This window comes from Micropterus salmoides, unplaced genomic scaffold, assembly GCF_014851395.1.
Source record: "Micropterus salmoides isolate LMB-PRFRI ecotype aquatic unplaced genomic scaffold, ASM1485139v1 Ms_hic_scaffold_4, whole genome shotgun sequence".
NCBI classification, from domain to species: Eukaryota; Metazoa; Chordata; class Actinopteri; order Centrarchiformes; family Centrarchidae; genus Micropterus; species Micropterus salmoides.
The window spans coordinates 27,536,977-27,550,735 of NW_024043372.1; the positions used below are offsets into that span (position 1 = coordinate 27,536,977).

The 13,759-nt window shown below is 42.9% G+C and overlaps 1 protein-coding gene across 5 annotated transcripts in view; it reads left to right on the plus strand.

The window, feature by feature from the left end:
- The window catches only part of plxna1b (plexin A1b), a 191,664-nt gene that overhangs the window by 74,097 nt on the left and 103,808 nt on the right, over positions 1–13,759 (plus strand). For all 5 annotated transcript variants that reach the window (XM_038695462.1, XM_038695465.1, XM_038695464.1 and 2 more), the window contains exon 4: positions 9,923–10,063. In XM_038695462.1, coding sequence (XP_038551390.1) covers positions 9,923–10,063 — 141 coding nt within the window. The remainder of the gene's footprint in view (positions 1–9,922; positions 10,064–13,759) is intronic.

A 13,759-nucleotide genomic window follows, 5' to 3' on the forward strand; every position in this document is an offset into this window, starting at 1 on the left:
CAGTGTTTGACTTTATACCTGTTGGTCAGAAAATGTTAATTTGAGCTCTGGTAAATTGTGATGGGCATTTTCCACTATTTTCGGACATTTTATTGACTAAATGAGAAGAAAAACAAAAATAAAGACCAAGAAAGTAAATAAGGAATGAGTGAAAGCAGGACGGCGTGTGTTTGTGTGTCTTAGGGTGGAGCAATTCGCCTTACTGGAACACTAAACTTACAGGACCGCGCTAGCACACTGCCACTCACTGATTAAACACAAACGCACACACACACAAGGCCAACCACTGCTGTAAATCGCTCTAAACCACGCTGTAAAAGCTCATTTTAAACATGATCTGCATTCCTTGTTCTTTACAACTGCCAGACGTTATTTGTGTGTGTGCATGTGTGTGTTCTGTCATTACTTTTCTCCCCCCTAAATCTCCTCTCATTTAAGCCACCAAGCTTCCTATTGTTACCAGTAACCTTATTCTTAATTTAAAACATCTTCTGTGTCGCACAACTGACAGTGTTGTGGTCCGCTGGTTTCTGCCATTTTGTGCCCTGTGCTCATCTTGAGTTTGTTTACGTCAACTTCTTTCTCTTCCCTTCTCTCCCCGGGATTCTTTTTCAGTCACGGGTGTTTGTGGTGTATGCGCAAGTATTTTTTTTTTACTTTTTTGCTTGTGTGTTGGAAACAAAGAAGAGGAAGATACTGTTGAGAGAAGGGCTGAGGACTCAAAAAGGTGTTTGAGAGGAGAAAGAAAGAGTCTAAACAAAAAGAATAAAAGGATGGGAAAGAAGTTGAAAGTGAATAAAAAAAAAAAGAGAGAGAAGTGCTTCAGGAGGGGGTTAAATAAAAGGGGAGGGCAAGATAGAGAAATGAAAGAGGCGGAGGAGAGGCAAGCATTTGTGGCCAGGAATGGTTTGGCACACATTACACTGAGGTGTGGTTTTGGCCTGGCTCCCATTAGTCTCTTGTGTTACATCTATTACAAACATCTGCGTGCGCACACACACATACACACTCACTCTCTCTCTCTTACATGACGGCACAGTCAAAACAGACCCACATCTTAACCACCATAGAATTCCTCCGCCATAATTCTGGTCCTTCCCAAGAAAGATGGAAATCACTCATCTCTCCCCCCACTCTTTCTCTCTCTCCCTAAAAGATGCTATTAGAGGCACCAGTGGCCATGTAATCACTTTGGCTCTCCCACAGGAAGACACACACACACATGCACTCACACATACCTACCTTGGTAATTACAGCTGAAGATTAGATCCTATTCGCTGTAATCCTAGTGAATGGCTGATCTAGTCAGCAAATGGTGGGTCAAGCGGCGCTGCATAGTGTCACATCAAGAGGGGGAGTGTGCTTTATGGTCTGCATTTCTTCCAGCTATTAATTTATGCCTTTTTAATGTGACTGATTTAGATTGACTCCATACACACAATTGCATGGATTCGCCGCACACGAACGTTCTGCTACGCATGCAGATTGATAGACTGCCTCACACACTTTGTATGCACGCTCACTTTCTTTCCTACAAACACACCCTCCCCCACTCACTCTACACAAACACTCTACTCCTCAGCCGATCTCTTCCCATGTTTGCATGTGCTCCACTTCTTTCTTCAAAGCAACATACGCTCTCCATGGATGATAGCATCTGTCCTCCCTCATTGCATTTTGCACTCTTCCCAATCTTTGTTTAGTTTGCCACCTTCCTGCGTCTGATAAGGCTAGCAGCTTGTTAGCATGGCTCTCAGTGACTTGAAGGGTTAGCGGCGATCCGAAGATGCCAGTGTCACTGTAGGAATCATGTGCCAGGTTTGTATTCTGATATGCCATAGCCATATAATATTAAATAGTCTTTAAGTGTGTTCACCTTATGTCGTTAATATGAATATCCTCTCAGCAGTCTTTGATGTAAATGTGTAATATTGTTCCGTTTGAGATATCCCATAAGGGATTTGTGTTGCAATGTAAGAGGAGGTCTTTTCTCATTTAAATGGTGACACTAAAAAGGCATTCAATTGGAAAGCTCTATCTTCAAGTCTCATCTTATTGTATATGATAATGTTGTGGTGCAGCTTCTTCCCCCGTTTGCAAGACAGCTGATAAAATCAGTCATAGTAAAGCACCTCTCTTGATGCAGTGCTTTTCACACTATTCGTGTGTGCGCGCGTGTGTGTAACTCCATGCAGATGATTGAGTTAGTGTGATTTAGTGATGGTCTGAAGATGAAATGCCACCACGCGCTGTGTCTAGCGACTCACTACACACACTTATCTGACGACTGCTAGCTAAAGGCATTTAATTTGGAGGGAGAGAGGAGGGAGGAAGGAAAGGTGGGGAGTAGGGGATGGGAAACAGATGAATACATGGAAGCTGAATGAGAGAAAGGGAGAGAAATGCATTGTGGGGGAAGGCTGAGGATACAAGACATGGGTACAGATAGAGGGATAGAGTGATGACGAGGTCTTTTAATTTCAGCGAGCATGAGGATTAAAAGGCCTTAACATTGATGAAGAGGTTTAATTTGCTGCTCACTTTCTTTCATCCTGTTTACACTATATTGCATGCGTGCGTGTGTGTGTTGGGAGAATCATGTGGCTGGGGCCTTTTGTTCCCTCTCTCCTTTTCTCTCCTTGCCTCCTCTTCCTCCACAGTCTGCTGCATGTTTGTGTGGCTGTACTGTAGCTGTGTGTGCGAGTATGTGACCTTTTGTAAGCTCTGTTGGTGAAAGGCCACAGGCTCACACATGAATAACCATGGCGTAGACATGTGGGTGAATACCAAAGCCAGTCGGTAAGAGTTGGCATAGCAAGTAAGCTGATATGACAGAATACACTGCATGACAGGGCCACATATATGAACTCATTGGCGCATGCTTGATATAAGCTTCAAGATCTTTAATAGAAGCTGTCAGGTGCAGCTTCAAAAAGTGGCCTGAAAACCCCCATTTAAAATATACTCTCACTTGTTGTAAGAATAAAGTGCTCATTAAATTACATTCTGTCCAAATCTCAATTCAAACTATAATAGAATACCTGGAAAAGGAACAATAATCTCAACAGTAGGAATTTATCCTTACAAAGATAAAAACAGATGATTTTTGTAATGGAGCAGTGGTATTGATAGACAAGGGCTTGAAACCCCTTCTTTGTGCTACAGGCGACTCGAAGATGTGTGCATTAGTGTTAGTAATGTGTGGAAGAATTACCGGAGATATGTGCGAGTGTGTGTTTTTTGTTTGCTTCATAATAAAGAAAAAGGGCTTTTGCCACATGCTCTCTTTATCCCCCTCTCTTTTCTTCATCTAGGTTATCTAGTCCATCGAGCGTCTGTACATCTATATACACTGAACAAAATTAGAAACACAACACTTTTGTTTTTGCCCCCATTCATCATGAGCTGAACTCAAAGATCTAAGACTTTCTCTCTGTACACAAAAGGCCTATTTCTCAAATATTTTTCACAAATCTGTGTAAGTGAGTACTTCTTTGCCAAGATAATTCATCCACCTCACAGGTGTGGCATATCAAGATGCTGATCAGATGGGTATTGCACAGGTGTGCCTTAGGCTGGCCACAATAAAAGGCCACTACACTTGACTTTGTACTCCTCACCTGGTTGATGTGTTATTTTGAGAGGGCAGCAAATTTACACTGTTATACAAGCTATACACTCAATACTTTACATTGTTGCAAAGTGTTATTTCTTCAATATTGTAACATGAAAAGATATAATCAAATATTTACAAAAATGTGAGGGGTGTACTCACTTTGGTGAGATACTGTAAATAAAGAGATAATCTTAAGAAGCAAGGACTATTCACCATAGCAGTGCTTGCTTCTATGCACACTCTCAAAATATACAAATGTCATATTTCACATCAATGAAGCTCTTTAAAACTAAACTAAAAGATAGTAGAAATTCATGATTGCATCTGCTCTCCTTCCCAGACCTTAAAATAACACGGCCCAGACACACACTGTGTTTTGATAGCAACCATACTGACATTCCACTGAGTGTGTGTGTGTGTGAGTTTATGTGTTTGAGTGCACGCCTCCTCCATCATTGTCACCATAGCTCTTTGTCTGTCTTGGTGCTGTTGAAGGAAAGGCTGCTTGGTCTCTGACTATCTGACCCACATATGGTATACGTTTACTCGGAGCTGTTCTATATGTCGGCTGTATATAGTGTGTGTATTTATGTGTGTGTGATGTGGTGGTGGGGGATTTGTCCCAAAGATGTATCAGGGCTATCACTCACTCATGTGTGATGCTCCATCTGCTCCCAGCTTCAAACTTACTCAGCCAGACGCAAACACACGCACGCACGCGCGCGCGCGCACACACACACACACACACACACACACACACACACACACACACACACACGGGAGAAAAAGTGTCTTTTTTTGCTAGATAAAACAACTCATTCCATCACAACATTTTTGTCTTGTATTTAGGGGATGCTTGCTTCTCACTAAAAGATGCTGCAGTAGTACAGAGAATGAGTGAACTGCTTCCCACTATGCAATGCTAGTGTGTGTGTGTGTGTGTTGGAGTGTACAGGCTCAAGTGCTCAGTGGTCAGTGCTAGTGGCCCTGTCCTCCGTGTTACTGAAAATGCCCTGAATACACACACATACATATGCAATGAGAGGGAAAAGGTATGCTTCCTGATGTTTCTAATAGCAACTCTTTCAGAACAATTGATGGATTTGTTTTGTGTCTTGCTGCGCTCAAGTTCTGCCAAGCTCTCCGTGCGATAGGGAGTGAGTGATTTCAGCCCTTTATCCGAACGCCCCCGCTGCTGATAGAAAGCACAGCTTAAAGAGGGACACAGAGGATATGGGAGACATTTACAACGAAGCTCTCATTAAGTAGTCTCCACTAAGCCCAATATAATGCGGACAGACTGCTATATGAGTTGATTTGGCTGTGTGTGAATTCATCCCAGGCACAATGGAGCTGCAGGGTGTCTGTAAGGTCAAGGGGAAGGTGAAATTTGGGGATAAGTTTGTGTTTGGTATTTCAGTTAAGATTGAATTTTCTCTTGAACAAACATAATAATAATTGCTTTTGATCATATTGTCTTCATTTTTTATCTTCAAGTGCATATCTCACCTCAAGACAATAGCTGCTGTCATATCACGTGATCTTCAAAAAGAAATGTTAACAACTACAGGAAGGATGGCATACTGTTAAGAGAGCATAGTACTGATATGAATTAAAGATGAAAAATTGGTAGTTTTGATAACGGTAAGACCCAGCTGTTTTCGAACGAGTGGTATGTTACAATATCACCTAGGTGCTAGAGAGCGGTAATACAAAGTAGTCTCATCTGTTGTTCACTCCTTCCCCCGTTTCATCACTCCTTTCAGTCCAGTGACTGAGTGTAGGACCCTGCCACTTCTCTCTTCTGTGTTCATGACCCTCTTGCTACTTTTCTTAATTTCCTTTTGTTGTGGTGAGCGCCACACTGAATTCCCATAGGGCCCCTTACACACATTCACTCTCACACACACATGCACGTACACACACACACGTGGCCCTCTGCCACATCAAAGCCAGGAATGTGGGGCCTGCTGCCATTAGGCATGGGTAGAGCTAGTTATTCCGAGTTTACCTCTGTATAAAGGTAGTGATTGCACACGTGTGTGTGTGAGAGATCCTACATGCTACTAGTGAGCTCTGTGTTCACACACAGCTCAAAAGCGTTACTTGAGCTGCATGCTCATACTGGATGTGTCACGCTCTCAGTCAGACCTGGGAACACCTGTACCATTTCATTCTGTTTCGTTCCATGAGCTGCTAATTCATTTCCTTGGCAGCTTTGAACTTTCTCCTTCCCCTCTTTATTTTCTTGATTTTATTTCCCCTCTCTTATTTAAATTTACTGTATAAAGTGATATTTTTATACAATAAGTGCATCTTTGAATAAAGCTGCTTCTTCTGCACACATTCTTCTTTAATTCCTTCAGTCCTCCTTCGCTCCCTTGCTCCCTTCACTTTCCTTTCCTTTCCTCCTTCTTGTTGCCATTCTTCCCATAGTACATCCATGCAATATAAGACACACGATTGATGAGCTCTGTCTCTCCCCGCCTTTAAGTCTCTCAATTTCATGTACACAAGCTCCATCAGTTGTCACTTGCGGCTATGACAGGCATCATTCTCATTGACGAGCTACTGTCTTATCGGCCAACTCTCTCACCCTCATGCCGCCAGCCTCCCTATCACCAGCTAGCTATCCTGTGTGTCTATCAGAGCTAACCAGGCCTGCCTGGCGCAGATAAAACCCGGCATTACAGGCTTTTGGGTGGGTTGGCAGGTTGAGGGTGGTGTTAATGCACAGACAACAGATTACAAACAAAATGGATGTTGGATGTTGGAGGAGGAGGAGGGTGGTAGTTGGGAATGCTTCAGTATGGTGATGGTGCAGTGTTGGTTTTATTTGTTTACAATCTTTTTTTCCTCATACAGGGATTATGCAGTGTTTCTGAATATCAAGAGGCATGTTGCAGACAGGGACATGAAATCGCTGGGGATGTTGGGGAATGTTGGAGTTTGTGGAAATGGGCCACTTTACAGGGATGCACTATAAGTTATTCTACATCTTGTTTCAGTCATTAACTGCATTAGATTTTGTTTTCAACATTTTAGGGCCGCTTCTCTCTGGAGAGCACAGTTGTAGTGGAAAACACCAGTTACTATCTCATCTCTTTATTATTTTGCTGAGCTGATAAACACCATTAACAGTCCATGAAGGAAATAACAGATCTCTTTGTAGCAGTTGTGAAAAGTCAGGATTGGAGTTTTACATCAGAGCCACTAAGAGACAAAGACAATAGTTTTCCTACTGCAATTTATTAATCTGCTTTACCAGTGGCTTTTGCTCTTCATTATTCCCCACTGTTAAGCTCTCTGCTTTGTCTTCGTCCTCTCCTCCCTCTCTCAGTGCTTCTCTACGTACTTACTTAAGACGGTGCCTGTAATGTGTTTAAGGTCTGTTAATGTTACATTATACATGTTGACAGGAGAGTAGAGATGGCTTTTCCTGAAAACACAAGTACAGCATCACTCTATGAATCCATCCATCAAGCACTTAATGGAAAGCTGAACAATACAGAGGAGAAAATGAGACAGCGGCAGCGTCTCCTGTCATCACTGACTGTTGCATTAATTTCTTGATGTACTGTAGCGCACACATATGACTATTAACACAGGGCTGTGCATCTATACACATGTAATTATAAACATGTGAATTTATACACGTGTGATAAAACACATTGGTGCACGCTAATATGCGACAGGTGTTTGCAGATAAATGTAAAAACTGACAGACATATGCACAGGCACGCAAGCTTACATGCACACACACGATTGTAGGCACACTCTAAGCTCTTCTAGAAAAATCTCTAAACCCTTCTAAATGTACAGATCCCCCCTGTTAACCTGATTATTAGATTCTAGTGCTTGTTTTCCAGGTGCAGTAGCTCAGCTTGATTCAATTAGACAAATGGTCCTCATGTATCGCATCCATCTGTTCCGTTTGCATTCCATACTCCTTTGTTCTTTCCATGGTTTCCATATTCTCCGGCCAGTCTTGGCCGCAGCGCCGGTGGAATAAATTGATTTGAGAGGATTTATTACCTGTTGTTTCACACGTCACCTACACTCACTTGCCCACTCTTCTGTTTTCTCCCTTTCTCACCTTTCTTGCTCTCCCCACACATTTTAACAAAAACGTTAGCGCTGCATGTGAACTGCATCGTCAAAGAAAGGGAAAAGGTAGGGAGAGAATAAAGAGTGAAATAAAGATATAAAAGGAAAAAGTTAGATTAAGTAACATGTGTTAACAACCATCGCCAAGCGGATGAGTCCCTGTTTCTAAAGTGAGATTGGAATCAGCAATGGACAAAGAGAGGGAAGATATGAAGAGGCAGTCGTTTGTCCGTTTGGGATTTTGCAGACTGGAAGATGCACAAAGAGACAAGCAGATGGATGCAAACAGAAGATAGGAAGGCTGACAGAAAGACAGACTTTCATTCTCTGTATTATTGTGCGTTTGTGTGTGCACAACCAGTCATGGCTGGGACTGGTCATTAGCCAGTGACGTGGACATGGCTGTCTGGTCCAGAGAAAGATGTGTCTGCCAACTGAAATGGAGAGGGGGGAGAAAATGATGCTGGGAGCCCACAGAACAAAAACTGTTCTTTCACCTCTGCGTGTGTCACCCAGAACTTTTACTAGATATGGTTGTCTGTGCTTAAAAACTATGTTGCCATGTGCGTTGGTGTGTGCGTGTGTGTGTCTGTGTGTGCGTGTGTGTGTGTGCATGCTCATCTAGATGCGAACCATCCGTGAATGAAATGTATCCTTTGTTTACGGGCCCATTATCTAGATAATAACATCCATATTTCCTCTCATCTCCAGTGCTTTATCACAGCCTTATGAGCCTCTCTCTCTCTCTCTATCTTTCTTGGCCTCCCTCTCTCTCTGACACACACACACACACACACACAGGCAGTGAGAGATAATGGGATTGTTGCCCCTGGTTTCTTTTGGTGAGATTGTAAATACATTCTTTCATCGCAAAGTGTGTGCGCCCAGCGTCCACCCGTGCAAAACCTAATTTTGTGTGTGTGTGTGTGTTTGTGTGTGTGTACATATCTATCAGAGCACATATTAGCTTATGCATATCTATCATCATTTGTGTGTGTGTTTTCATCTTATCAATTTTCATCTATCTGGGTGTGAACCTATTTGTCTGTGTGTATCTTGGTGCGTGTGTGTGTTTATGTGTGTTCAGTATCATTTTCCAGCTAGTCATTGCCTGCTGTCCCTTCCTTGTCACTGTGGGCTGATAGCAGTGCGAGTCGACAAAGCTCAGTAATGGAGAGCTGAAAGTTGCCCTCCCCCCAGTCGCTCTGTGCTTTTCATTTGCTGCTGAGATGACTTTGGCTCCCAGCCATCCCAGCCAGCCAATCTCCTATCTTGTATCTGCACCATTACTTTCCATATCTGGGCAAATTATTCGCCAACGCTCACAAAGAAAATTTGAGCTTCCACGCACCTGCTTGCTTGCGCTGTGAGATGGATAGTTACGTTTGTCTACAGGTGTGTTGGATGATTAAGTTTTCATTGAAATCCAAAGATATTGTCTCATTGTTATTCTCTCTGGGCTTTATACAGGACCACAATGTTTTCATACACGCCGCTGTGTTGTCATTATTTAAGTCCTAAAAGTGTTTTCATTAGTTCCACCCAGGTGCTGAATCGAGCCGTATTTTATAAACTTGTAAAAACTCAATAATGTTCCTCTTTATGAATCTACCTCTGTAATCATGTTTGTGTTTACAGTAATGATAAGACATTCAGTACTGCTATTAGCCTTTTAATTAAGCCGTTTACATGGCTCTGTAAAGCAGCTTTCAACCTTTTCCCAAAATTTGGAAATTTTTCACACTGCCTACCACTTTAATAATAAGTTAATGCGTCCTTATTTCCCCAGCTGGAGAAACATACACTGAGACTGCAGTGTGTTTAAACTTCAGTTTTGGGGAAAATATGCTATGTGAGAAACGTTTGTTGGAAATTGCAAAGGGGACATGACATGTGAGAAAACAAAGATTCATATGTCGCAGTGTGCCTTGTGTACTGCAAATTTAGAGCAAGGAAAGTAATACATAAATGCATAAAATTATTTTCAGCTTTAACAATTTATCCTGGCTTTTGTCAAGCGACAGGCTTTCTGACTTTCTTTTTTGAAAGCTTTTATTGTGATGGTTTTATTATAAAGCAGCTGGTGATGGGTGCTATGCAAAGAAGTATTTGAGATTGCCTTGAAATGTCTGTCTTGAAATTATCACAATAAGTATTTGTGTCTTTTTCTAACTGTTTTCTGGTATGTTTCCTTTGTAGATCTTGGTGAACTCTGTGAGTCCCAATCGTCCGGCGGTGCTCTACGAGAAGGTGACTGTAAGCGAGGGAGGAAATCCCTTACTGAGAGACATGCTGTTCAGCCCAGACCAGCAGTACATCTACACGCTGACTGACAGACAGGTGAGCTCAGTGTTGGAGAGACACAAATTAATACACACAAAAATTCCACAGCGCATACACAAAACTTTCTGTGCAGCCGTGAAGCAGTAAGTAAATGACAACATAACAAACCACATGGAACCATATTTATGAAATTCTTACATGCAGTGTGTGTGCAGTAATGATGGGTGTGTGTATGTAGCCATCATTAGCTTCCATATCCAGCACACCTCAATATAGCAGTTACCACAGGTGATGGTATAGGGCTAACAATGCCTTGTTAACACACTTGGCTCCAGTTACATATTTAATTTGGGTTGACCCACAAGCCTGCACACATACACACACACACACACACTGACAGACACACACAGAAAATTCTGTTGGATTGCATGTTGCAAAAGTAATTTCCGCCACAGTCTATTACCGACTATCCAGAGCAGACCTCACCCCTGTTAGCCATTAGTTGCTGTATATCTTAGCCCTCCTACCCACTGTCCAATCTCAACACAACTCATCCCCACTGGATTTAATTACACAGCAACACACACACACACCAGCTACACACATTACCACCACAACGGTTCACTAATAATCAAGACGTTACACGCACAGAGACATACAGGAAGTGTTATAGGTCACATGTGGTGTGTGTGTGTGTGTGTGTGTGTGTGTGTGTGCGCGCGCGCGCCTACGGTCATTACCAGCCCCACCGCTGGTGAGGCCTGTGTCTACTTTGATAGTAGGGAGGGAAGAAGGAGAGGGGGGAGGGGAGGAGGAGGAGGCGACGAGAGCATGTCGCATCTCTGTCGCTCCCCAGGCCCAGCTGCTCCCCTCGTTTTTCTGTCTCATTAGTGTGGTGAGTGAAGGAAGCAGAGGTAGTTGGGGGGGGGGGGAGTGGAGTTGTACATGATGTGAATATGCCTGTATTTAATAGATCTAAAACTGGCTTTAGGAAAAGATTGTCTGATTAAAAAGGGTGCGATATGTGTCTGTTAAGTGAGAGTTGTTTGAGGCTAGGCTAGTCGATTCTGGTGCATGCTAAACCAAAGCCTGGCCATAAAATTACAATGTCTGTCTTTTTTTTTTGTCTTTTTGTTTTTGCCAAAGGCCAGCGGTTCATGACTGGAGCTGCAGTAATTAAATTGGTAATCTGTGATGCACTCTTTGGATTCCAAAAAAACTACTGTTGCAGATAGGGCTGGTATTGTTTGAAATAAATAAAAACTGCAAGCGCAAATATGATACCTGAGTTTCGATAACACTACCAAAACTAATTATGCCTCAGTCCATCATTGTTTAAGCTTGTCTTAACACAAGCAGATATACAAGAACTACAAAAATGAAATTCTCTAAAAAAAGAAAAACAAAGTTCAGGAAACATGTAATCAACAATCGTATCAAGTATTCAGTGCCAGTGGGCAGAACGACTTTGAGGTTTGAGGTACCGCTGGCATATTTTATGAAACAATTGTGTGTTCGAGGATGTGATGTAAAGATTTCAGGCAGTGGGTTACACAGTAGTTTTAGTAGTCATTTATTTCAGTGTGGAAATGATGTCGCTTGTAGCAGGTATGTTGTTGGGGAAACCAATAAGCTACATAAGAGCGGTGTGTCACACACATCCAACACACACACACACACACACACACACACACACAGGCTAGAGGCACAAAGCACACCGACATCGAGTGTTAAATCACTGTAGTGTGTAACACACAGACACATAATAGGCATTTACTGTTCTAAAAATGTGGAAAATCGTACTTTGAAATAGGTTTATTATCCATCAATATGTGAAAACGAATGTAGAAGTGTACAACGATGGTGTTAGTCTTTGTGTGAGAGTGTCTTTGTGACTTGGTGGCCTGCTCCACTTTATCTTGGCAGCTAGAGCAGCTAAGGGCACAAGGGACACATACACATTTTTACTAATACACACAAGTAAAAGACAAGAACATACACTCAGGCTCACACACTCGTACACTTCATGTACACGCGCACACACATACACACACAACCCCCCCCCCCCTGTAACAACCATTTACACTCAAGGACGTTCCTGTCTCCAACCAACTCCCATCATGCCCTTTTTTTAGACCCCCTCCCCCCATGTACACACATTTTCTCGCTCTCTGACACACACACACACACACACAATTGATCTTGCTGTGTGTTTTGATCCCCATTAATGGTTAGCAGGCTCAGGTTAAGCAGAACGGACCTTGTATCTAAACCCCCTTTCCAGCTCTAATGACTAGAGGGGGCAATTCCCTCCTCTCGCCCTCCGTCCTACCCTCATCTTCATCCTCTGCCCTCCATCTCTCCCGCTCTGCACCCCCATCCCTACTTTTATAAATCCATGCCCCGGCTGCTACACACACACATACATGCTTCCATGTTTCCATCTAAGCCCAAATTGAGTCCTCCCCTCTCAACTGCCTTTTACTGATCCCATTCCCATGTTTTTAATGATTTCTCACTATTGCTTCTGCAGCCCTCTTTTTCTCCCCTCTTTCTCTCTCTCTCTAACAAACACACACACAAAAACAAACTTGGTATCTTTCTTAAAGGAGGCAGAGGTGTAAAATTGTGGAATTGAGAGATGGAAGGAAAAAAAAACACTAGTAAGCTTGCATGAGGAATGCAACCATCCTCTCCTCTTCCTATTTTCTCATGAAATAGATACACGCGACCCCGCTTTTATCCTGCGAATAGACATCTGTGTCTGTCTGTCTGTGCGCTCGTGTGTGTATGTGTGTGTGTAGCTGGTTGCCTACGGGGGTTCCTCAAACAAGCCAAGCACATTAAGGTGTCACTGGACATATCCACTGATGCGTAGCCCACGACAAGTCCTCCCTTTTCTTGCCCCCCCCCCCCTCTTTCTCTCGCACGCACACACATGCACGTGGAGGCCCAGGCGGTGAGTCAGAGTTAGGGGCGAGGCCCAGTGATTTATGACTCGCTGTGTTCCAGCTATATTCATCACTGTCATTATTATCAATGGAGGATATGACAGCAGGAGAGGACGACCTGCTGTGTGCGTGTGTTTAAGTGTGTGTGTTTGATGAGAGTATGTTATTACAAGAAATTTTAATCAGATTATTTTTGACCGTGGCTGTGTGTGTGTGTGTGTGTGTGAGCAAACAGGTATAGCTCTGCACCAGCGGACGTTTTAGAAATCCTTACATTATCGATAAGGATTCATTCACTCACCCCCCAGGCTGTACACACTACCCTGTTCATATGTAAAAATGTTATTGTTGGTGTAAGTGAGGAAATGTTTTCTCTCAGATTAGCAACCTCATTAAGTGCTGCATGTAAACTAAAGTTGTTTTTGGGGAAAGCTTCACTTTGACTTGAACACCAACTTTTTGAAGCGCCTCTCATCTGTGCAAAAACTGCCACTGTGGGAAATCATCTCATGGTGTCTTGGCTCACTTAAGACTTTCCATCATCACATCATTCCCGTTTCTGTTTTGTAGCCAAAAGGGTAGAAAGCACTGCCTGATTTTGATGCTACGGCTGCCATTTTTGTTGTCTTTGTACACATACTCAGTGTCATACACACACGGACGCGCACATCCTTGTATCTTTGATGGCAACCATGCATATGACGGTGGCGCGGTGTGCGATACTGACTAATTGCTGAAAGCATGAATATTCATGTCCTCTGGTGTGGAAAGGGGGACTGTGTTTGGAGCGAGCATGAGCGTC